Below are 25,490 nucleotides of genomic sequence, written 5' to 3' on the forward strand. Positions count from 1 at the left end.
CAATCAATGGGATTGCAAAAAGGCTCCCACCACCTACTTAAGGAAGATGATACATCCTTCTTGAAATGAATCTTTCTACTCACAGACTTTTACTACAGAATTTCTCAGCTGATCCATTTCTGATATGGATCTTCCTAAAGAAAATTTACCAATTCTATTGTCACATAGATGTTTTCTTTGTGGAGGCATGGCTGCCTCGCTCTCCCCTCCCCTTTTTGCAACTCCAACACGCACCTAGTTGACCAACGAAAGCCAGCTGATGTGCTGCTTTGGGATTTTAGCAAAGCTTTTGATATTTTCACACTATCCTTCTGGACAAAATGTCCAGCACACCTAGACAAGTCCATAATACACTGGGTGAGCAATTGGCTGATGGGTTGAGCTCAAAGGGTTGTAGTAAATGTGATTGCATCAGGCTGGTGGCCAGTCACCCGTGAGGTTCTCCAGGGCTTAATCTTGTGGTCTGATCTCTTCAATGCTTTTAAAAAGATAGAAATTGAATGTACATTAAGTTTGCTGACAACACTAAGTTGGAGGAGCTGTGGACTCCTTTGAGGGTAGAGAGGCCTTAAAGAAAGATCTGGATTGACTAGAGAGCAACCATGCAGGTTCCCCTACAATTGCAGGATCCTTCACATGGGAGAGGATCAACCAGTACAAACTGGGGGATGAGAGGCTGGAGCAGCTTCATGGAAAGAGATGTGGGGGTTTGGGTAGATGGCAACTTGCATAATGAGTCAGCAGTGGAGGGCAGTAGCAGCAGTGGCAGCCAGGAGGGCCAACCGTGTCCTGGGGGGCATCACGCAAAGCATCACCAGCTGGTTGAGGGAGGGGATTGTCCCTCTCTGCTCTGCACTGGTGCAGCCTCACCTTGAATATTGTGCAGTTTTGGGCACCACAGTATAAGGACATCAGACTATTAGAGGGTGTCCAAAGGAGAGCAACTAAGACTAAGGGGAAAGGTCTCAAGGGCAAGACTTATGAGGAGCAATTGAGGTCACTTGGCTTGCTCAGCTTGGAGAAGAGAAGGCTGAGGAGTGACCTCACAGCAGTACACAACTTCCTCAAGGGGGGCAGCAGAGAGGGAACTGCTGATCTCCTCTCTCTGGGGGCCAGAGACAGAACACAAGGAGATGGAATGAAGCTGTTTCAAGGGAAGTTCAGATTGGACATTAGGAAAAGGTTCTTCACTGAGAGGGTGGTCATTCACTGGAACAGGCTCCCCAGGAAAGCAGTCATGGAATCAAGTCTGCCAGAGTTGTCAGGGAGTGTCTAGACAATGCTCTTAGTCATACTGCTTCGTTTTAGATAGTCCTGTGAGGAGCAGAGAATTGGACTCAATGATCTTTATGAGTTCCTTCCAAGTTGAGAGTTTCTATGATTCTATATGTGACTGCCATCAGCAAGATACCAGTATGGATAGAGGCAAAGAGAAGGGTAAATCTCCAAGGCCCTGCACAGTTCTTGTAACACTGCATTTACTTTATCAGAAGTTCTATGTGCATCTGTGCAAAAGGAGCCTTAGGTACAGGAAGAACTTGATCATTTTTCAGAGCAAAGCAGCCTTCTTGCTCATTCCAGATGGGGTAACTCTATCTTTTCAAAGGCACAAGACATCCAGCTCAGGCAGGATTGCTCCTACCCTGCTTTGCCCTCTTTGCTTTCTCATCACACAATCAGCAGACACATTCCCCAGTGCGAGAGCTTCCAGCTGAGTTACAAATGTGATTGATTACTAACTCAGTTCCTTCAAACTGTCTAACACGCATCCCTCCTGCCCAAAAATAAATCCAGCCAAACAGCTGCTGTGAGCTACAAAGGAATGATACAGCATAAATTCTCCAGGGCACTGCTCCATAAGAGACAGCCACTTCCTACTCTAGGAGTACTGACAGGATTCCTTCTATTAGATTTCCAACACATGCAGAAAATTTGGTGGAAAACAACTTTGTAGCACTGATGACCAGAGTGCTGTCATGCAGCTCACTGGACCAGCAAGGAGGATGGTATCTGAAAACTGAGGGAAAGTGACTCTTTGATGCCTTGGAAGACAAAAACAAACTAACATCTGCTATCCATCTCTTATCCAGACCTGAGCAGCTCAAACTCCGAAATATGCACCCGCTTGCTGAGTCAATACCTGGCAAACCAACCAACAAAGAAACCTCTGCATGCTCAAACAACTGGACCACAAAGCAAAACCAGTGATAAACTCCTTAAAGAAACAGAGTCAGATGAAACAGGTGCAGAGTGACTTTCTTGTAGTTGAGAAACAACCCAGATGTGAGCCAAGAAAGGCTGGGCTGTATTATGGAGTAGACTGAGCAGAGTCTTTGAGTGATCAGTGCTGCTCTGAAGCAACCTACTAGGGTTGCTCTGAAGCAACCTAGTAGGGCTGCAAACAGAAAAATCACTTGTATGGACTTGGCCAGTCTCTTTGCCCTGCATCACAAACACACCCTTGGGTGTCAGAACCCTCAGGGAGCTCCAGCACAGGTTGTAGAGAGCCTGAAGAAAGCTTTTAGGTTATTTATGTTTAAGCAGTTTCAGGATGTAGCCTGGGTCAAGTTAGCAGTTCACCATTGCCAAATAGGAAGAACTCACTTCACTTTTTCTCCCCAACCACACTCTGCAGAACCACAGAAGCTGGTCTTTTGGATCCAATTCTGGCATCTCAGTACAATAAGACAGCTTGGTAAAATAACAAGACGTTGGCTAAGGAGGGTAGAAAGAAAATAAAGGACACTTCTGCTGGGTTAGCAAGCTGCACTTGCACACTATCCTGTGATCAGGTGAATCCCAGGGGAAAAAAATGGCAGGGGACAGAGAAGGGAGAGAAGCTGGTGCTGACTGGAGGGAAGATGAGGTGGAGAAGAGCTTGGCCTCTCTGAGCATGGCAGGATGTTAGCTGGGTTCACCTACCATGTGAAACTGTCTGCTCTCCAGAGCCATGCTCTGGTATACCAGCTGCCCCTACCAGCCATATCACCTCCTCCATTGAAGCAGCATTGTGGGCACTGGGTGATGTTGGAAAGCCCAATAAAAAGTCTTTCAGCTCAGGGGATGGTCCCACTGCTTTGTTTTGACATTCCAGTCCCAAGGATTTACAGCAACCAAGCAGAAAACTCATCCTAATATATGGTTATAAAAACAATGACCAAGAGCTGAGTTCACTCTTTCTTAGTTGTAGTTCCAAAACCCATTTCAGGGGAAACCTCTGTCTTTCACCATCTAGCAACTGTTGTACCTTTGTCATCACTAGCTCTTATTTGCTATGCTAGAGCTTGTACTTCTATACAACTTCTCATAGCAACGAGCATGGGATTTGTACCTTGGTAAATACAAATAATGTGTGGGATTTTTTTAATTCTATTATGCTGAAACAAAACCAATCAAGTTTCTATAGAAATGTTTTCCAAACCTGAAGTTACCACTTGCAATTAGTTGTTCAGGCCCCATTTTTCAAAAAGTGAACACAACAATTCCCTAAACCATATCCAAAACAGATGCCCTGTAATGCAGTCTGATTCCATGGAGTGAAGGTATAGCTCCTATAATCACAACTATTCATTAGTTATCTGCAGAATATTCCTTAATGAATCATGAAATAAATATTAACAAAACAGTCATGAAGGAAAAACAACATAAGCATAGATTGACTGAAATGTGCTTAAAATAATAAAGAGTAAAAATCATCCTTTATTCTTGAAGCAAGAGTACAGTGCACCTAACCACCTGCACCAGTGACCATGGTCAATAAGGGTGCCTTGCTGGCTGCTCCAAGTGTTCAGAAAATCATTGAACTGCCTCAGCTCCGGCTGAGGCTCCTGAGCTCTCAGCTATTGTGCAACACGGAGCACATGGTTATAACACGCAGCAGGTTTTGCTCGACAGCCGCTGGCCTTGTCGTAAGCCAGTACTATCTCCCGGGGGCATGCTCTGCTGTCATTCTGCAGCTGCTGAACTGTCACTGAAGCAGCTCTTTCCTACAAGCCAGCTGTCTAGTAAAAAGACTGCAACAGCCAAGAAACTCTCTCAGAATAAACAGGGAGAATGTCAACCCAAGTAAAGTTCACAGTAGCGGTCATGAGAGTAAACCTACCTTTTGGTGTTGGTAAGAATGAGTTGCTTCTGGTTTTAGACCTTTCCAGTCTCAGCCTGCATTTACATGGATGAATATGCCCATCTCTCAGCCAAACCTCAAAGCACATCAAAGTAACTTTTTCTTTTTCAAATGAGCTCAGGAGGCCTAGGAGTGAGGATAAGAATGGAGCTACACTCAGCCCACCCAAGAACAAGCTGGGAACTCCCTGGATGAAAAACAAGTAAGGGTCTCAAGAGCAGGTCACCCTTGATATCTCCAAGACAAACTAGTCAACAGATGATCAATTGCAGTGAATTTTCCAAGGGATCAGGGAAATTCTTATGCTGTCACATCTCTGCCTTGGCAGACCCTTCAAAGCATGCATCTTTTGCCCTATTGAAGTTCTGCAGGTTGTGCCAGACTAATAACAAAATCCCTCTCCCTGGTCAGCACTAATTTTGAATTCCCAGAAGCAGTATTGCATCAAGTATAACTGAGCCAGTCAGTTGTTCCCAGGGGAGCAGAAATATGAACATGTTCATATTTCTCTTCATCCTAACTATCGGCATCACACAAAAGAAATCCTTGTAATCAAGGTGCCAGGTTGCAAAGTTGAAGTTGTCTGACTGTGTGATATGAAATACAACCCACCAAATATTTACACAGAATATAATTCTGTCCAGACCAACCTGTTGAAATTTGAAAACAATGACACCTAAGCAAAGAGAAGTAGATCCATTAGGGAATCTCACTCAAAATCCCAGTTCCTTCTGGCTCACCTCTGCTTCTGCATTGCTCAATAAACTGCTGGAAAAATCCTCTGTAGTACACAAGGCAATACAATAAAACAGATCCACTAGGCATGAGGTACCTACCCAGGATGGAGCACCTACTGCAGAGAAGAGATCAAATAGGAAGAACAATGGTGCATGTAAGAGGTGTGAGTTGGTCAGCTGCAGAGTCACAGCTGGAACTATTCTTTGAGAGGTTCCTCATATGAACACTTCTGTTTTACAAGGGAACATGTACACAAAAACCTGAAACTTAGTTCACTGCCTTAGAAGTAGCAGTAGGACAAACACCCTGTTAGTGTGCTGCACACAAATATACAGAAAGGAAGGGCATGCTTCATACTGTCAGTTGGTGTCCCAGGAATCCTTCGGAAGGTTCAAGATTGTGGATGTGTATGCAGAGAGTATATCCCACGGAAGAACTGCTGTAAGTAACAATCTTCACCTTCAAGCATCTATCTACATGGACATTCTGTGGACCACTCACAACAGTAAAAGCTCTACCTATGCAGCGTCTGCTAATGATTACTAAACGCCACCTTCCAAAGGTACCAATGGTATTTGTATAATCCTCTTTGGATTCCTCAGACGATGAAGAAACTGAAGAACCTAAAGAACAGGCTACTTCCATATGCTAGAGGAGACAGAATTTCAGGTAAATCCCCTTAACCATGACCTCAGAGTTGCTTTGCTTCTCCAGCCACTTGCACGCAGCACACAGGTATGGGAATTTTTTTGCTTCTGCACAAGTGGGTTAGACCTGAATTTTGCTAAGCTTACATAATGTGTATGGCATAACACCTTAAGGAGAATGATCTAAAAATAATATCCAGATATTATTTTAATATTATGAATGAATGTTTCTTATGATCCAACTTTTGGGTTAAATTTTTTTCAGAACAGGTTGTCTGTCAAGACAGCTACTGAATGTGACTGACAGTTTGGATGTAGCTGCTGTTGCAGCTGGAAAGTAGTGCTAACATCCACATCATCAGACTCCCTCTTAATCTGTCTCAAGGAGTGAGAAAGCACAACAATTATTTATGAAGAGTGGGTAAGAAAGTAGGTCTACCTCTATAGGTGTCACCAAACCATTCAGGTGCAGGTATGGAGAAGTGGTTCCAGGGCTGCATTGTTTGCTCCCAGGGTTGTATCATTTTGTTCCTATAAATGAATGAGAAGGCAAACAGCCAAGGGATGAAGCCCTTCTTTTTTTTCAGTCACACTTTTTGCTTTTTGGTGTTCGTTCCCGAGCCAAGACTGGCACCAGTAATGGCAAAGCAATATTCTGACAAAGCTCATCTGCCCCCACTGTTTTGGGAAGTTTCAGAATTCACATGAGTGCACCGTGTGACAGATGCTACCCCACCTGCTGCTGATCTTTCTGGGGACAGTTCTCTAAAGCCTTTATGGGACATGGTCAGGGGGCCATTCCTCTTTTACCTAAAAAAGGATAATTTCTGAGAAGGTGCCAACTTCAGATCCTCTGCTAGAGAGCCAGCTGCTTTCCTCAGGGAATAATCCTGAAACTGTGTTAATGGTTCTTTTGTACGTGAGGATTGTCTCCAAACTGCAGCACGAATTCCACGGTGCACAGTTTTCTCCGAAGCAGTTCAAACAACACACGATAGCATAAGATTTGAAGTGACCTTCACAAGATAAGAGCTGTTAAATGTTTAATGGAAGAACCAATCTGATCAGAGGAAACACTAAATACTAGATGTGAAGACAATGCAGTGATGCAGCTGCAGAATGAGGAAAGCCTCATGCTTTACCTTCACGTCAGCTATAAGTTTGGCAGGAACTAAGGACATGCATTGGGCATGAACACCTTGTATCAGCATGTCCTGGGGTGGGGAAGAGCTTGAATACAAGTACTTGAATGTGAGTATCCTCTACACAGCATTCAGCTTACTACATTACCAGGAAAGGTAGGTACTATTGCTGATGCTTGTGCATGCACGTGCTTGGCAGACAAGCTGCTAATCAACAGACTTCTACAGTTCTACGATAAACACCAATGAATAGTACTGTTATTACAAAGTGATTGCTAACAGTGGTGTTGCTATCAGTACACAAAATACTCTATGTTAGTGTCAGATGTTTCAAGCACAAACCTATAACCAAAACACCTGCTGCAATAAAAAAGAAAATTTGCTTGGTTTTAAGTGATACCACTCAAGCATATGATATTTAGAAAAACTTTTCTTGAAACCATCTCTTCAGCTACCTACTGCAAAATTTTATCCCTTATAGCAGCTACGTTATTCTTTCAAAACATAGTATTTATGTCACATGAATTTTTTATTCTGGAAAACACCTTTATATGGTTTTCCTCCTTTTTTTTTTATTTAATGGAACACATTTTCTACCACGAAAAATGGGACCGAAAATGTAAGAAAGACTTAAATACTGAAAGTGTTAAAAGGGGGTGCTTGGGGGTTCTTACATTTCACCTACAGATTACTTCCTTGGCTTCAGCGGTACTCTGTTTAGCGGGGATGAATGTGTGCAAGACTTAGGCTAAGAGTATTAGTTGAAGTTTTAGAAACCTGGTACAAATTTGTGCACTGTAGCCTTATAGTAAATTGTTATTCAGACAACTGTTCTAGTGATGCTAACCCACCCACTCACATCTTAGTTTAGTGGACATTAGACGGCCAAAAGATAAAATAGTAAAAGGAAATACTCATTTTTCCAAATTATGCAATCACAGGCAGTATGCACACACAAACAGACTGGGAATCAGAGAGATATCCTAAGTGAAAACAACAAAAAAATTGATTCAATAAGAACAATAGAATTCTTTTTGAACCTGCTACAAAAATTATTTTCTCATACACATCGACAAAATATTAAAAAAAAAAAAAAAAGTTGCAAACTTCACTGAAATATAAGTCATCTACATCTTAAAAGATTTGGGAAGTATAGTGGGCTTTTCAAATATCAAGTAATAGAATAAAGGCAACCTTCTTTCACCCTACCTGTTGCCATTTGCCCTTAATTGCTGGATCTCTGATCGACTGGCAATGTCTTTGGATTTGCTGGATGACACCCTGGTAATATACCATAGAAGAGTCATAATTCCCAAGAAGCGCATATTCTCTTCCTTTTTTGGCATTATCACAAATCTCTGCCAGGTTCATTTTCACTCATAAATCTAAAAGAGAACATAATCGTCAGAAAAATGAATTTTATGTGCTGTAGAATAATTCAGACCATGACACTTTAGTTTTGTTTTTTCCCTCACAGCTAAATTGGGTCTTTCTGCCCCCATTCCCATCCAGTCCTGCTCTTCTACAAACATTTAGCTCCAGAGTTTCTCTTTACCAACCTACGGATTCAAATCATGAATCATAACTTTTTTATGGTGATAAAAAATACAACTTCTTTGCTGCCTTTGGCCCCAATCCTGTTAAATTAGTGTAAGAAAATTAAATGCCCTACCCACACTGAACCCAACAAACCAAACTTTAATCTGCAGATCACCACAATATACTGGTAGCCATCAACCCATAAATCACAAACCACATGAGGCATTAAATTGCTTTTTATACTGGTGTATTACATATGTGCTTAAATGTGCCAACCAGCATCAGGGAAGTCTATGCTTAGCATTTTCAAGAGCCCTCATCCTAATAAGATTATGATATGGTTGAATGACTGCTCTACTACAGACAAAGTTGAGAGCCTCATTCTGTTCAAATATCCCTTCAAAGTACTCTAACATCCACATGCTGACTTGAATTTTTTCATTAAATTTAACATGTCACTTTGGGATTTATGGCACAGTTAACAATCCAAATTTAAGATTCCTTAGAACAGTGGTTCCCAAAGTACAACCTTCCTCTAGTCCTCAAAACAATTTAAGATTTACAGATTCTACTAACTTTTTTATACAAGTAGTAAATTGCAGCATGACTTTAAGGCAAACCCAAAGCCCAGTTTTTCCCAGTAACCATTCAAGAAAGCAATAGAATGCACAAAAAAACAATAACCCACACATTCAGAAGTAAACCTTGTTGTACAGCTAGGTTTGTATTTAAGGTTCAAGATCAAAGCACTGCCTGCCCTTTTATCTGAATCTCATGTGACCAAAATTCTAGGTCCTTACCACACAAAAAGAGCATCAGTTCCTTTTCCTTGTTCTCTGACTCAGGATGGCTGGGGTCCCTGACATTGACCCAGATATAAACCTCTGGAAATCAAAAATAAAAAATTGGAAACCATAGCCATGCAGTGCAGAGTTGCATTAACCAAGAGGGAGGAGACCAGCTCACGAGGGTTGTCTGCTAGCTGCATTGAGGGTTTGGTAAGACCCAGAAGGTGAAGAAACAGGGAATGAGGGATACAATCAGACAGGGCCTGGCCTAGCACACAGTTCAGGCTGCACAGCTGAAGACAGCCTGTGGTACAAGGGTACACACAGAAGAAACAGGTGGTAGCAGACAGAAGCCAGAATAGGGAGAAACAATCCTTTACATCCTAGTGGGTTATAAAATTGTTAGCAAGACAAGATCAAGATGGACTAAGAGGATGTGTCTTACGCTTTGTATTCCCTGCGCCTAGCAGAATTCAAACCCACAACAATTTAAACAGATATCCCCATGACTTTCATTCTGCCCTCCCTGCATGCTGCCTATAGCAAACATACTCCCCACCTCCCAACAGTGCCAAACTGATGGTCCTTACTGCTGCCTGCATCTGCACATCAGGTCTGTTCCACCACCTCGTCACTCCCGCTCCCGGCAAGCAAGCCAGGGAAGCCTGTCACCCTCACTTAAACCCACAGGTCACACAGGTTCCACATGACTGAAGACTTTGATGGCAAAAACACGCTGCTACCCCACAGCTGACACTCCATGAAGCACAGCAGGACATACTGGGGCTTACTTGTCCTTGTGCTGTGCTGCACATTTCAGCTTGCACATCATTCTCACTGGCTGTTAAAAACTTCTGGGCAGGAGAAAGCCTAAGGTGAAAAGCGCGACAATGCTAATTTTCTTTTCTCAATGCTGATGTATCCTGATACAGGCAGAACACATCATTAGAGAGCTCTAGCTCTGAGGCAATTAAGACCATTTAATTTTAAATACAGAAGATGATAACTAATAGGAAAAAACTCTGATGTCACTCACATTGCAATAGAAATGGATAAAAAGATAGGAACTGAATATAGATTACAAACCATTCAGATCTGATGAGTCAACTTAGAAATGAACAAAACACCACCTGGGGCAGAATCTGTTGACCTGTCTTCAAATACATCCAAGTGCTATACAACCAGCCTGTCACCATAAGGAAAACAGCCCTCAAATCCCTGGAGGTTTTCCCCACATATAGTGAAAAAGAGAGAATAAATAATTTCTAAGGAATGGCTGCACTGAATTCCTAGAACTCTACTAAACAGAACATACTTTACAACCTCTTGTGTCTCTTTGGTACAGCTAGTTTCCACCCTATGGGCATGTTTAACTTCCTTTCGCTTTAAGAGGGCTGACACTCACATCCAAGTCCCCTTGATTCCAGAATCGTCCCCTGCTCAGCAGAGAAGACAACCTCCGTGTCTCTGTATCTGATGGAAGCTGGGCCAATCCATGGGCAGAAGGCAAGGCACAGGAGACACGCAAACATATGCCCACTTCAGGAGAGTGGTTAGACAAGAGAGATGGGAAGCGGTAAGCAGAAAAGCTTACAAGGTCTTAAAACTGCAGGAGCAAACCAAACAAGACTGTCCCATTTCCTCCAGCTACCAAGAGTTTGGGGGCTTCTAGCCTCATGCTGCTGACACAAAAGCTTAAGCAAGAGCTTGATACCCGGTGTGTCATGCTGGTGAGCTTATAAACATCAACAGGCCTTGAAACTTGGAGTATACAGGGAGTCTGGAGGATGTACACCTACATACCTACTGAGCAGTCAATACCTCCAGAGCTAGGCTGACAAAAGCCTCTGGATCTTTATCTCTTAGATTCAGGCACTTCAGTTTTTACTTATCACCTACCCTAGACACAAATGCAGGTCATATAGTTTGAGAAGGTGAATATAACATCACCCATGTACCTGAGCCATGTTTGAAACAGCAGTTGTAGACCTCAGTCCTAAATCAGTGCTTCTCTGGAATCCCGGGCAGTTCTCTGAGATTCTACTGAAAAAAGTATTGCTATTTCAAACTAATGGCTAAGAATGGTTTAAACAAAATACAAACCTCTTATGCACACCAGTGATGGTAATGTTACTTCAGAATAACCAAAACAAATCAAAACGAATATGTCCAAAATTAAGGAAAAAATTATTTTTAGGAAGGAATTCCCTCCTGAGTTGTTTTCTGGACATCCTACTCTTCAGCATCAGGGGTGGGGAGGAAGAAGTAGCTAGAATTAGGTGAAGGCTCTTTCATGTCATGTACTCATTTTTTATTATCTGATCTACATTATATTATAGACTTCACACAAGATCAGAAATGTCCAAGGAACCAGAAGTACAGAAATCCTAAACAGTACATTTTGTTGTTTGTTACTTGAGGTTTTGTTTAAATATTTGGTTTTCCTACCATACCACAGCCACATCTTTTAAGTAAATATACAGCCAGGGACAACTGTTGTCAAGCACATTTACAACAGCTTACACATTACTTGTGACACCAGCTTTTCATTCTAGCATTGCGCGCTTCCTTCCTGCGCTAGACCATAACAGCTCCACTGCACATCAAGATATCCTTGGAGATTCCTTAGTTCATGGATCATTGACAAGAAGAGACATTACAGACATTCATGTCAGCATAGCTGCCACACATGGGGTCTTAAGCCCACTTGTTAAAAACCCTGCAGCAGCCAGGCTAAAAGGTCACAGGGGATATTAATCTCTATTCTTTGGAGCATAAGCTGACTTGATCCCTATCTGGGGTTAGAAAAGAATTTTTCTCCCAGAACTAAAGCAATGCACAATTCAACAAGATCCAAAGACAGTCTCTATTTTAACATTAAAGCAATATACACACACAAGCATTTCCACAGGCAGATACAGTGACTGTGTGAATGATAGGCAAAGGGGGACAGCTTGCTTAGCAAACTTGTGTGCAACACCAGTGAGAATGAATACAGGACGAATGACCCACTTCAGCTCACATTCTTCAACACTACCTCACCACAGAGGTAAGAGAGGCAGCAAATGCCCTCCCCTATAGAGGGGGTCTGTAGCAGAGCTCATCCTACTGTTTGATCATGAACATCACTCTGCAAGTGCCAAAACAGAAGGCATCTCTGCTATCTTTACATGTCTTTTTTATGCATGTGTTTTGGCACAATCAGGAACACAACTGCATCCCATTTTCTCCACAGGCACTCAACTCTTGAACAGGATAGATGACTCATTTAATGAGGTGTTACTCTTTTTTGCTTTACTCTCATTGTTTCAACAGTCTCATCAAGCTTTATTTAATGTCTGCTAATCAGACTTTTCTCCAAATCAGATGTTAATTCCTCATGGATAGAGCTATACCATACCTGGATTTTTCTGGACATGTGCCTTTCTCTGATCAAAATTTTACCCAAGCAAAACAGAAATGTTCCACAGTTCCCAGAGATTGCTGGACATATGCTCTCACGTCATAGCAGTTCCGCAGTACTGCTGACTAGACAGCTGAACATCTGGAATGGCCTGAACATACACAGATGAAGATTGGTGACTAATTCTGTTTCTCATTTTCCATAAATCAGTCATGCAGCACGATGTCAGGCATCCCAAAATGCAATGTAAGAGACACAGCTAATGTTACTAGACAGAGTCAGTCTGTCAGGCACCATCTTCTGGAATACAGTGCTAAGGTACGACTATACATTTTCCACTTTTACAAGACAGACTCAGAATGATCCTCTGCCACCGCACAACCCCAGAACAGGTCAATTGCCACACAGAGCAAAGCAAGGAAGTGAATTCCAGTGTTAATAGGTTTTGATTTTTGGATTTATCCACTTTTTGTATGCATCCATTTCCACATCTAAGCAACAAACTGAAGTTGTTCTTTCCTCAAATTCCTCTTACTGCTTAGAAGCTTTTCCTTGCAATTAACTGAAACCTGCACTTCTCAGGTTAAGGCCATATTGGTTTTGTAAGCCAGCTTTGACCAGTTTCAGCTTCCTCTCCCCTAATTATATCTTTGCTTCAAATAGTACAATGATCCTATTTTCAGTTTTCTCTTCAAAGTTAGAAGTTGTTAAAATAGAGACATAAACTATATGACAATGCCTTACCTGGAAAAGCATAAACAGTAATACTAACTGGAACATTGTCAGAGGAAGAAAAAGGTATTTTTTCCCTGCATGACATGCAGTTCCTACTAGAGGCCTACAGAAGTCTATTGCTGACTGAAATACAGACTGTATTTTTTCATGTGCTTAATGTATTTAATTTGAATTTTAAGAACAAGTTACTAAAAATGTAATTATTAAAAAAAATTAAATAAGATTTTTCTGATTTATTATAAAGATTATTCCTTTTATTTTGGACTTGGGTGCAGAACAACATGTCTTTATTTCTAATAATTAACTGTCCCTGTTCAGATGCAATCACTGATACTGCTGACAGTTATCAGACATTACGTCTGCACGACAAACCCAACATTTTAATTGAGCACTGTCAGATAAAATACAAACAAACAAAAGGCTTGCCAAGTTCCACAGCCAAATCCATCTCTCCCTGTTAACATGGCTTTGTTTACACATGCAGCTGTGGTCCCATGGACTGGTGTGGAAGCTAACGATCATGACCTCACAGGATCAGAACTCCTGTTAAAAATATGTCTGTAAGTAAGAACGTGCCTCAGTTCCAGCAGAATCGGATTTAAACTACATGTAAATGAATCAAAGATGAGAAGTGTGCTGTGCCAGTGCGATTTTCTTCCTTTTGCTGTGTTCATCAACAGTGACATGAATGGCTACAACTGCAGTGGTGGCCCTGGGGGTTGCCATTGGAGTGTTCATGCCCTGTGCTTCTTCAAAGCAGCACACACGCCAGATAAAACATACACACACATACTGCGGCCCAGGAAGCCCAGCACCAGGGATCTCTCAAGTCAGTTAACTGCTTTCTGCTGTTTTTTGGCTTCTTTGCACTGAAACTGTTTTGCCATAGCAGACGTGCAGTTAATGGGGAAATGTGTATGGAAGAGGGAAGGAAAAGAAGCAGGCATGCAGGCCTCAAACTGTTTTTGTGTGAAATCTTCTGAGAGCTAACTTGAAACAGAGAGTTACTTTAAATGCAAGCGAAAAAAACCCGCCATCATCGAATGAAGTAAAGAAATTCACCACAAATTAAAAATAAACACATAAGAAACCACTAAACAGTTGGTCAGTGTTTTAATTAGAGATTAATTCAGAGATTTAAATTTGAGGTTTAATTAATTTGGTAAACCAAACAGAAAGTATCCTGGAGAATGAAATGGCCATTTGCAGAGCCTTTGTACTACAATTTTCTGAAGAACTAGAAAGAGGAGAATCAGAGACGGCTGTGCTATTCCTAAAACTGACTGCAAACCATATCCCTCTCCAGGCACCTCATGCACCAGGTTTCAGGCACATCCATATGGTCACATCACCATTCCTTGGGGTAATGAGGTGTTCATTGGCCAGGCTGGATAACATAAAGGAAAACAGCTAACACATATGCTGTGTGGCACTCTGGGGAGTGTAACTCCATACACAGACACTTCAGGCAGTGAGTGAGAGGCTTGCTAGCTTCTGCTTCATCTCAGCCCTGCTGGACCCAGGCTGGCTCCACACATCTCTCTCCTCTTCAGCACAGCCTTCAGGAGTTCTGGCATTAGTGCCACATCAAACCCAAGCCCATGTTTAGGTGGGACCAGCCCTGAGGTGATGGATCCTGAGAGAATCCTGACAGACTCCTCTGACAGAATGCAGGGCCCAGATACCTGAAGGAATCCGCAGGGCCTGTCCAGAAGTCAACAAAGGGGAACTCAGTGCAAGTCAATAATCCCTCTGGTCCTTTGTGAAGACACTTGCTTTTCTGTGTATCACGTGTAAGCACTTCTGGTAGAGCAAACATGCCACCAAAGATTCTCAATATGGGTCTGTACAGAGCCAGCTCAGGTTCAAAGTGTTTACTAGGTCAGGCTCTGTGCCAATAAAGGCAGTTAAACTGCTCCTGCACCCTGGCCCTGGATACAGCACACCCATGCTCCACCCCATGCTGCAGTTCAGGAGCCCTGACAACCCATAGTCAGCTCCACAAAGGCTCGGTTTGCTGCTGCTACATTCCCAGTCCAGCCAATCTGCAACCCAGATAAACTTTCCATGAATAATTGCAGGTTTAAAGGACTCACACACGTGTTTATAACCCTGACTCATGAGGTCAGAATTTTGGCCTGAATACTTTTCCACCTTTTGAACTCCCCTCTGAATTCCAAAGAATGGAGTTCTTAGGACAAAGAATGTGTATTTCTTAATCAGAATCTTGCTTTTTAGAATTGTTCTAAAGAATAGTATATATTATTTTAAATATACAGTAATAAGCATATTGTTCTTAGTGCTACAGAGATGCTTTTAGTCTTCAGATTTCTCAGCTCAGTCCTGAAAGAATGAGGTGGGTTTTTTTTTCTTTACACTTATTTACACAGAAAACCAGACAAAGGCTTGTTGATGCTTCCTTGTCTTCCATTTAGTTCTCTTTCGTGAGATTGCGATTTGCTCAGGGCAGGATCCATTTCTCTCCATTACCTGCTCAAAAGCCCGAGTCTCCAAGAGCAAAGCACCCTGGAAGCACGCTGCAGCTGCAGTGTTCACTTCTGCAGGCTGGCAAGTACCAGGAGCTGCAAGAAGCCTAAGTCTGCCTAGGATGTAGCTGACATAGGGGTGGGGGGAAAGGGAAAAAAAAGAAACCACTCAACAATCTGCAACTGCAATAAAAATCAAATATCCCTTGGAAAGAAACCCAGCTTTGTGACATGTGAAACTGTAGTAGGAGTAGACATTTAATATCCACATACAAGGGAGTACTAATGCAATGATGCTTTTAGGATACAGATTTTCAGAAAGGAAAAATAACACCCTCTGACATACCAATCATAAACACGTATATTTTAAATATGATATTGAGAGAATATCATACATATGAGAGAAACTGCAATTTTATTCCCTCTCATGGCTCTTGGAGAATACAAGATAAACACTAGAACTGTCATCAGAGAAAACGGAGAGAGAAAAGGGAAAAAGGCCAATACTGACATCATGACAGTAATGTGTGTGGAATAGAAATATTGTACCAAATAATTTTGTATCAAAATTATTTTTAAAAAAGTAACACTGTGGCTAGACCACCTACTGCAACAAAACCAACAGAGCCTAAGCGTGGCTGTAGGACACATGAAACTCGAAACTACAACCTCAACTACTCGGAGAAACTTTCCAGGCCTCACTCTGACCACTGCCTCCTCCACAATCATCACCCGGCCCTCCGGTCTCCTCTGCCTTCTGCACATCCCTGCCCTCCCATCTGCTCTGCCACTCCTCCTTCAGCACACCTCTCCCCTTCCATCCATCTATCCACCCAGGTTCCCATGTGCCTCTTTCCTGGTATTCTATCCTCAACCTCCAATGGAGTCCTCCATCGGCATCCACACACCACCCAACCCATCCTGCCCCCGCCGCAGCCCCGAACTGCGCTCTCCCACCCGGGTTTGTCGCGCACCCCCGCACCCCACCCCGCGCCTCCCTCCCGCAGCCGCAGAGCCCCCGCACAACCCCCGCCTTCCTCCCGAGCGCCCCGCACCGCCCCGCGCCCACCCCCCACAGCCAGCCCTTCCGCACCGCCCCTCCCTCCAGCCCCTCCCGCCCCGGCGGCGGCACAGGGGCTTAGCCCTCGCTGTTCCAGATGGACGAGCCCCTCAGCGCCCTCGTTCAGAGCGAGCCTCTCCTCCCCACAGGGGTCTCCTCCGCAGCATCCATCTCGCCCCCCCTTCCCCGAGGCCGCTGGGGGCTGTAGTTCCCCCGCGGCCTCTCCCGGCAGCCCCCAGGGCTCGGCGGGGGCGCGGACTACATTTCCGGCAAGCTCCGCGGGAGCAGGGGATTCCCCCTACTCCACCCCTCCGCCAGCCTCTACCGCTGGTTCCTCTCCATCCCCGCCGCGCTAAGGGAGGCGGCGGGGTCTGAACCGCCGCCCGCTGCGGGCAGCGCCGCCGTGAGGGGCTGCCCCGCCACCGGGCCCTGCCGTTACCTGGGAGAGCCGGGGGTGCGTGTCCGCGGGCGGGAGCGGCGCGGGGAGGGGCGCAGCGCTGCTGCTCCGTCAGCCCGGGGCGGGGGGCCGAGGCGCGGGGGCGGGCGGGGAAGAGAAGGGGGTGCGCGCGCGCGGCGACGGGCGGTTGCCATGGCGGCGGCGGCGGCGGGCGCGAGGAGGGAGGGGACAGCACCGCCACCGCGGCTCGGGCCTCCGGAGCGCCCGCCGCGCCCGGCCGGCGGAGGGGGCCGCGGGCGCCGCCGCCCAGACCGCGTTGGGCAGCCCTCGGCAGCGCTCCGCGCTGAGCATCCCAGGCGGAGGCGGGCGGAGAGCGTCCCGCTTGCTGCGGGAGCGGCGCAGTGCCCGTGCGGGGAGCAGAGGAGCGAGTGCCAGAACTAAGCGCCCGGGCGGGGCTGGCTGCTGAGCCCGTGCTCGGGTCGGAGTGGCTGAACACGCAGGATCACAGGATGGGGCCGGTTGGAAGGGACCGCAGCGGGGCATCTGGTCCAGCCTCCCTGCTCAAGCAAGGTCATCCTAGAGCACATGGAACAGGATTTTGTCCAGATGGTTCTTGGATATCTCCAGTGAGGGAGACTCCACAGCTTCTCTGCTCCAGTGCGCGGTCTCCCGCACAGTAAAGAAGTTCTTCCTCATGTTTAGGTGGAACTTCTTGTGCGTCAGTTTCTGCCCGTTGCCTCGTGTCCTAGTGGTTAGCACCACCGGGAAGAGCTCTGACTTCACATTCAGAGTTCATTCCCCACTCTGAATGCAGACCTCGTGTGCCTCCACCTCGACTGAGGGAGCGGCTGGGAAAGGCAGAATGTGCATTTGTCTTGCATGGGCATGCAGAAGGGCACTGGACACCATCTTGCTTTTATAGTACAGTAAAGGAACAGATTTGGGGATTTACCCTTTTCCTGGACCGAAGTGGTACCTGGTGATCACAGGCAGCCTCACAGAGTGGCACCACCCAGTCTGTGCTTTCTGCTAGGGGTCAATGTACCTGGTGTTTCTGAAGTGTGCAGCTCACGGTTATTATGAGCAGCCTGGTCTCCTGCAAGGGGAGCCGCGCAGTTATAAACCTTTCTAAGGATGTAATTTCACAGTTAATGCAAGTCAGCCTATGTCTGTATTGCCACCAAAAAGGGAAATCCTGCATTCCTCTCTGATCATGACCATGCCTTCCTGTTTGTTATTTACACCACAATAACACTGATGTTGCCATCTGGCAAGGCAAGCCTGGGATCTGATCTGGTGGAGAGGCAGTTATGCCCCTCCAAAAAATTACCCAAGTTCAGCTGGATGTACTTCGTTCATTAGCTGAGCCTGCCGAGCTACCACAGAGGAAGGCAGAGTAGATGTGGAGGCAGGAACAGCCAACTGAGATCCCAGTGGATCCGAGCTGTGTTACTATGTGCAGCTGCGCCACTGCAGCGAGTCCTTGCTGCTGGAACTGCCTTGTGACAGCTCGGAGAGTGTCCCAGTGATGATGATCTTGTGAACGCTCCCGAGAGTAGTACGTGATTTCTCCAGAAAATGTCTGTTGTAGTTACTTTAAGGTAGCAGCATGAGGTTGTATCTCACAATAAGGTTCTCAGAAATGTTAACTGACAGAAGTAAAAGAGCAGGGATTGAAACTAAAGGCTCAGTATGCCTCTTAAACAATACAGCATGTACGAATGTGTCACTCATGTATCTACAGATCTTGCTTCCCTCAAAAGCATGTGGAGATTCTTATGTCTTTGTGACTATTTTAGAACTGGGGCCAAAATCGTGATGAATTCATAACAGCTGCAACTCTGGCTTCCCCCTTTTCCAGATTTCTGCAAACTTGCCTGCCCATGACATCAATTCCTGCTGGTTTTTCACATACCCAAAAGCATAGACGCTGTACAGGCCTTGCAGAGTTCAGTGTTTCTTGGGGAGAGCAGATGCTTAACATCCTGTTCCCAACACTGCCATAACATCCCTTCCCGTTAGACTATGTACCTCTTATCACATAAGGCAACACATTAGCCGCTTTGTGTGAGGATTGTATCCCCCAGCTAGGAAACTGACACAAAGAAGGTTGGTTATTTGGTCATAATCTCTATTTGTTTGCTTGGTGATTTTTTCCCCCATCCCTTTTTTTAGTAATGCTTGAGTCAAGCAGGGCTGCTTCCTCATGGCAGAGGGTGCCCATACTCCTGCTGACCTCCCTTTGAAAAGCAGTTGCTCAACACCAGAGCAATACCAGCGTCAACCTCGTTGGACCCCTCAGAGGGAAATTTTAGTATGCATGGGTTGACACAGTTTGCCAAGGTATGCTAAGTAACTGGGTCAGGAGGAAGAGAACTGTGTCTCCAGGTTCCTAGCTATGCACGTTAGGATAATTCAGGTTTGGAGGGGACCTCAGGAGGTCATCTAGTTCAGCCAGACAATCAGAAGTTCATAAACCTGTTAATAAGGCAGACGAATGACAGCTGTGAGCATGAAAATTTCATAGCCTTTCCTGCTGCCATGGTCAGACTCCATCAAATCTGGCTGGAGTGGTGCAAAAAATACTGCTACCCTGACCATTTATTCCACCTCCTTACTGAAGGTTCCTGCCTTCACAGTAGTCCCTGGATTGGAAAACAGTAATGTTTCTAATCCATTTTATTAAAAAATATGGTATTAAAGTCATCTTTGGGAGCAGTTTAAGCTAATTTGCTGGACCTTGTATTGAAGCAGCTGGACTAGTGCATGCATTTCATTCCACTGACTGCTGTGAGGCAGTAATCTCAGGCAAAGAGAAGGTAAGAAATTTCTGGGAGGCGTGTGACACCTTAAGCCACTGAGACTTGTTCTACTGTGAGTATATTCTCATGGCTTACATCTTTTTATTTTTTGATAGAGGCTTTAAACCTAGCTCTGGATAAGATGTGATGTGGGTGGGTGTCAGCAGCTGTGGTTAGGCAGGATCTAGCCATGGTGGTGTAGGAGACATTACTCACAGCCAGACCTCAGGGACTTATCATGCCCCTTTCCAGCAATCTGCAAATCTGCCAGCAGAGCTGATTGTGTGCCCTCTCGCTCTGATTTATTCTAGTCAGTTCAATCAGGAGCTGATATAAATTAATGTAACTCCTTTGCCATGAACATTAGGTTTGGTTCAGAAGTGTCTCTTCAGCTAGAGTAATTGCAGACATTGTCAGAGAAGTTTAAAGCTATCCACTCTTAGGGTCTGTGTCAGATTAACAAAACTGGTTTCTGAATTGATTTGGTTATCATTACATAAATTCCAGTGACTTGAGGGCTGGCACAGGCTTTTAGCACAAAGTAGCAGAGAGCTTCATTTGTAACCTCCTCCCACACACAAAGTTCTGCAGGAGAAGGTTGAAAACATGTGAGAAGTCTATGAATTATGAACTGCCCTTTGCTTTTGTCTTGTCTTCCCCTCGCAATTACATTTAACCAGACTACAGGAATTATTGTGCCTTCATAATAATCTTTAATACTCACATGCAAACGTAACTCTTTACTAAAGGTCTTACAGGCTGTGTGGAGAAATGCTGTAATAATGGAAAGTGAAAAACAATAGGGAAGCAATAGGGAAAAGAAGGTCCATGTTACGTATTCATAGGCATTAACCTTCCAAGGAAAGTTATGCACAAGTCAGGAAAGGCATCTGTAGACTGTTAATTTTCATACATACAAAGTAATTGTTCTTCTGCATAGTTATTTTTATGTTATGGTATTTATCAGTGTGACATATCCACCAATTTCTCTCCTAGGAAAGAACCTCAAAGTCTGAACTAGAGAAATTGTGATGGGTTGGCAACACAGAAACATTTAATCACCATCTTTCCCATAAGGTACATCTCAAAGTGCTGTGAATTGTTAATAGAGAGAACAGTTTAATAGAAAGCAGTTGATTCTCAAATGGGATTTCAGTTAAGTCAGAAAGTGAGAGTAGGAACGGACAAGGGTGTTTTTATTTATCTGGTCAATGTAGACATCTGTCTTGTAGGTCTCTGCCTCTGAGTTAGCTTTCCTCTTAAGTGAGAGAGAGTGATACTTTGAGGATACAATTCCTGTTTTGACCAACATGGACTGTGCCCTGAATGTTTTTTTCCAGTGCTTTTAGCCAACTTGGCTGATAAGCATATATATAAGTGTTTGCACTGTAGATGCCTAAAGGTAGGTGAGAGGAGTCCTACCTAGTATGTTTGTTGTATATTTAGAGCCATAGCAAGGGAAAGCTGTCACGGCAGCTTTGAGTTGGTTGATTAAAATGACAAGGAACAAGCCAGTGTCACATTAGTGGAAGACACAGGTGGAAGAGAAGACATCTTTGAAATGGGTTGGAGCAAGCTCAGTGTACACTGAAAAAAAACCCCACCTGTTCTGCTTTGAGTCTGCAGACAGAAATTAGAAGAATTAACAGGAACTAGGATATCGTGTTTCTTTTCTGTTAATACTCAACGTGCAGAAGCATTTTGCATATGTTAGAGTATAACGCTTTGGAGAAGAAATAAGAAAGTAGCTTACAGTAGTAAGAGAGAGGAAGACGTGGACAGAAACATCAGAGAAAGTAGAGTCAGGCCTAGGGAGCTGTGTGTCAGCAACTGTTAAGTGAAAACCTGGACATGGAAAGAAAGTTTGTTCAGAGAATCTCAGTCCTGTGGCAGAGCACTAGACAGTATCAAGTAGCAAAGTTCCCTTAATCTGTCTGCTGGAGTTGACAACTGAGAGAAAATCTCTCGTGATGTGCTTTTGTTTGGCAACATAACTCTTTCAGGGTACAGTGTGAATTTTAAGCTGTTTTTCTAAAGATTTGACACTTCTGGAGTTGCACACTGTCTGTCCCATTGCAATAATTTTGAACTTCACTGGCCAGTTTCTACTGCATATGCAAAAGGATGGTGGTCTAACTGAGTTCCTTCTAGTTTTGTAGTAAGTAGCACAGTAGAAAAAATGGACACAGCTGGTGGCTCTGCTGAGCACAAGACAAGCTGCCCAGTCTGCCTGTGTGAAATGACCAACAGCTCCCCATTTAGGGCTACCTGCAGTACCTACTTCTGTGCACAGTTACAATACCATGTATGATCCATAGGCAGCTTTATTGAAGGTATGAGGGCTAAGTGGAAATGGACAGAAAACCATAGGATACTGGGCTTTGATAGTTTGAACTAGTTACATCAGCTGAGCCTGTTAACTCAGGCATGGCCATTAATTTTAAGTCATGCTGGTATATATTATTCTCATTCTCCTGTAGATATTTTTTTGACTTAACAGTGGCAGTTGCAAATAAGGGAGCTGTTGGGCAGCTTTTTGCACACACTGTTTAGATGTCCAAACCACTAGAATAAACAAAGCACATATTAATGGTTTGCCCAGGATTTTTGATTTCTTAGGCGTGTTAGTTCCAGTTCTGCAGTGTGAGACACTAGAAAATAAATTCGTATTAACAATCCACTCCTGCAAACTTATTCATCCAGGACAGAAAAAAGACACATTTAAAGAGCATTCCGTAACATATTGGTAGTAATTCCAGGACTATCTGAAATAGCCTTTTGAATAGTGCTGTGACCAATGGCAATGAGGATGGTTACATTGGAGAAAGATGCACTGAAAATTTGTGTTCTGGTGTGTGCCTAAGTATCGGGATTTTGCAGGGCAAGAGGTAAGCCATGCATCTGCATTGAAAGAACAACTTCACAGCCTCTGCCATTTATCAGTACCTTCTTAAATCCCTATCACTGAATATGTACAAAGTTCTGAATAGGTAGGAGCAATATAGTATATGGCAAGATGTAATTACAGATCAAAGTTCCTAACTGAAAACTTAAAAATGTTTGAGGAGAGCAAGAAAGTTAAATATATGCTGGTGATCACTGTGAGGAATCTCTTTTCCCTTTCTGGTCCCCTAACATTACTACAAGGAAGCAGCAGTGGTTTCCATGTGAACAACTTAATCTGGTTTGTATTTTGAGAGTAAAATTGGGAATCTTTTTTTAACTTCAAAATTTGGACTGGAGTTGAACAATATGGATTTTGTTAATATTGTTCATTTATCTAATAAATGAGAAACATGATTGTGTCAGTAGAGGATCAGTGGCACAAAGAACAGTATCATAAAAGAACAGACATTGGTATCACAGCTTCAGTTAAACATGTTTTAACCTATTATAACATCCCATTCACATTCTCAGGGGGAATATTCACTCCCTACATTTAAACATCTGACTTAGATGCCTAAATTAGGAGGCTTCTCTCCCTAGATGCCTTGCATAGTTGAAGGAATGAGAGAGGCTCCTCCAGAGAGTAGTTCAGACTGTTAGTTAGGCTTCTGCTCTGAATTATCATCTAGAGGAGCCTCTTCAACTTTGAATGCCAGTCTGTGCTATTCTTTGCATCTTTTTGTTGGCAGCTAAACTGACTTAACTGGTCTCCACCCCTCAGCACTCATTCTTGCCTTCTACTTTATGTGTCGCTCTGTTGCTTGTGCGCGTACAGCTGTTGCTGTGGTGGCCCTGCCAACTAGGTTGGTGAAATCATCTGGGTTAAAGGAACCCTGCAAAAGAAGGTGTAACTTTTAACCTAGGTCATGTCTTTGATTTTGTTTACTGCATGACCTTGTATACAAGTCAGGCATGTCTGAGGAAGGGATGAGCTTCAGCAAGGCACAGAAATGCGTTTTTGAATTCAGGGACCTATTTGCCTAGTAATGTAATAATGGCCAGTCTTCGGAAGCGAAGATCCGGGGAAGGTCTTTACACCTTCCAGCCTGTGCATTGGATTTTTTAGGTGAGACACAGTGTGCGCGGAACTGAGCCCACCCTTTAATCCTAAGGTTCATCTGCCGGGGCCAAGCAAGCTTGGACGGTGGCAGCGAGGTCCTTAGGACGTAGGTGGGTTGCCTTTAAGGGCTAACGAGCTCCACCTGCCCAGGAGTGTCCCTGACCGGGAATCGAACCCGGGTCTCCGCGGTGACAGCGCGGCACCTTTACCACTAGACCACCATGTTTAGCTTTAGGATGTAAAGTCTTGTATCTAAGCATCATTCTGTTCAAACACAAGATTTTTATACCATTATAGTTTCACAAATGTCATAGAAGTTTATTATGATTTGCATAATTGTAAGAAAGATATATAGTCTAGCCATGTATCTCTGTTATCCATGTAAAAAATGGCCATAATTTCAGTTAAATTATTTATGGTATTTACAAATGTACCATGAAAAGATATGCTAAACTTTATAAATAAGCCTAGGAGCATAGTGTTGCCACTAACATAGAGCAGCTGCAGTAAAGTTTGAGTAGTTTAAGGAGTTGCCCACCAGTCAGCTAAGGGCTGCTAATGTTTCAACAGATGTGCTAGCTGTAACGTAGCTAACTTTAATGGTTTACAGTGCAGGCACCTGCTCGTAAGCTGGTTGTCTAAAATTCAATTCAAAATCAAATGGAAAATCTTGTAATGCCTTCTGGATGCTTCATATGACTTGTAAGAGATACTCATATTAGATATGAAATACCTACATTTGGCCAGCTGAATCCCACCTCCAGGCTGCACAGCTGCTCCTTGTACATAGAGCACTGCTGGTTACAACAAGTGATGTTCAATTGTGTGCTAACCTCTAAAACCACCCAGGCTCAGCTGTTAATATGTCACTAAAGCTTAATTTTCTGATTATTAAACATCATTCCAGTTCAGAGAGACTTGATGCCATTGGTGACCATCACCAGGACACTTTTCCAATCCCTGGCAGTTGAGGTATTTCATGTTGTTACAGAATTAACTGTCCTGTTATAAAACAGTATTCTTTTAAAACAAGCATCTGTTAGGAATTCTAGCCACAAACCCAGTGAGGCAAGAGAACTATTAGTAGTTTTTAATAGTTACTAAGTTTTGCATGGTATCTTGTGCTGCTTTTTAAAGTTCAGTAGTCATCAGGTAGGCATCTTAATAACCTGTGAAGAGATTGTTTAATTATGTTTATCTGTGACCTTCCGTAGCTTGACCTACCTAATTGCTTCTTTTAGCTGAAGTACTCTCACCTCTTTCTGGTCCTTCTCCATGAAAGTAAGAATGAAAACATTCCTGAAGAATCAAGTAAGGAAGAAGCTAAAATCCACAAGGAAGCACAGCTGAAGCTTAACTAAATAGCTGAGCTGGAGTTAAATCTGCTGTTGTCTTCCTGCATGCATTCCCTCATTCAAGTAATTTTTCATATCACCTTAAAAGAAAAAAAAGGAGAGGGGAAGGGTTGCATTTAACTTTCATGTTCAATGCATTTTTAAATGTAATGAAGTTAGAAATGAGCCTGTTGATGTTTAACCCCACTAGGCAGCTCAGCCTCACACAGCCACTCACTCATTCCTTGCCCAGTGGGTTGGGAGAATCAGAAGGATAAAAGTGAGAAAACT

General features: G+C 43.7%; 1 protein-coding gene and 1 long non-coding RNA gene across 8 annotated transcripts in view; one reads left to right on the plus strand and one right to left on the minus strand.

The window, feature by feature from the left end:
• Positions 1-17,187, minus strand: part of KATNAL1 (katanin catalytic subunit A1 like 1) — a 43,261-nt gene extending 26,074 nt beyond the window's left edge. The window contains exons 1-4 of one of the 7 annotated variants that reach the window (XM_050333991.1): positions 15,606-16,492; positions 12,378-12,531; positions 8,990-9,073; positions 7,860-8,035 (exon numbers count right to left, since the gene is read on the minus strand). In XM_050333991.1, coding sequence (XP_050189948.1) covers positions 7,860-8,021 — 162 coding nt within the window. In that variant the 5' untranslated portion in view covers positions 8,022-8,035; positions 8,990-9,073; positions 12,378-12,531; positions 15,606-16,492. Of the gene's footprint in view, positions 1-7,859; positions 8,036-8,989; positions 9,074-10,935; positions 10,952-12,377; positions 13,288-14,800; positions 16,493-17,100 lie in introns of those variants that run through there. The other 6 variants (XM_050333992.1, XM_050333990.1, XM_050333993.1 and 3 more) reach the window with 6 other exon arrangements.
• The window catches only part of LOC126649656 (uncharacterized), a 57,456-nt gene continuing 48,957 nt past the window's right edge, over positions 16,992-25,490 (plus strand). The window contains exon 1 of the long non-coding RNA XR_007631115.1: positions 16,992-17,115. This is a non-coding gene — a long non-coding RNA (uncharacterized LOC126649656). The remainder of the gene's footprint in view (positions 17,116-25,490) is intronic.

The sequence above is a fragment of the Myiozetetes cayanensis genome, unplaced genomic scaffold (assembly GCF_022539395.1).
Source record: "Myiozetetes cayanensis isolate MyiCay16 unplaced genomic scaffold, myiCay2020 scf5-8, whole genome shotgun sequence".
NCBI lineage: Eukaryota > Metazoa > Chordata > Aves > Passeriformes > Tyrannidae > Myiozetetes > Myiozetetes cayanensis.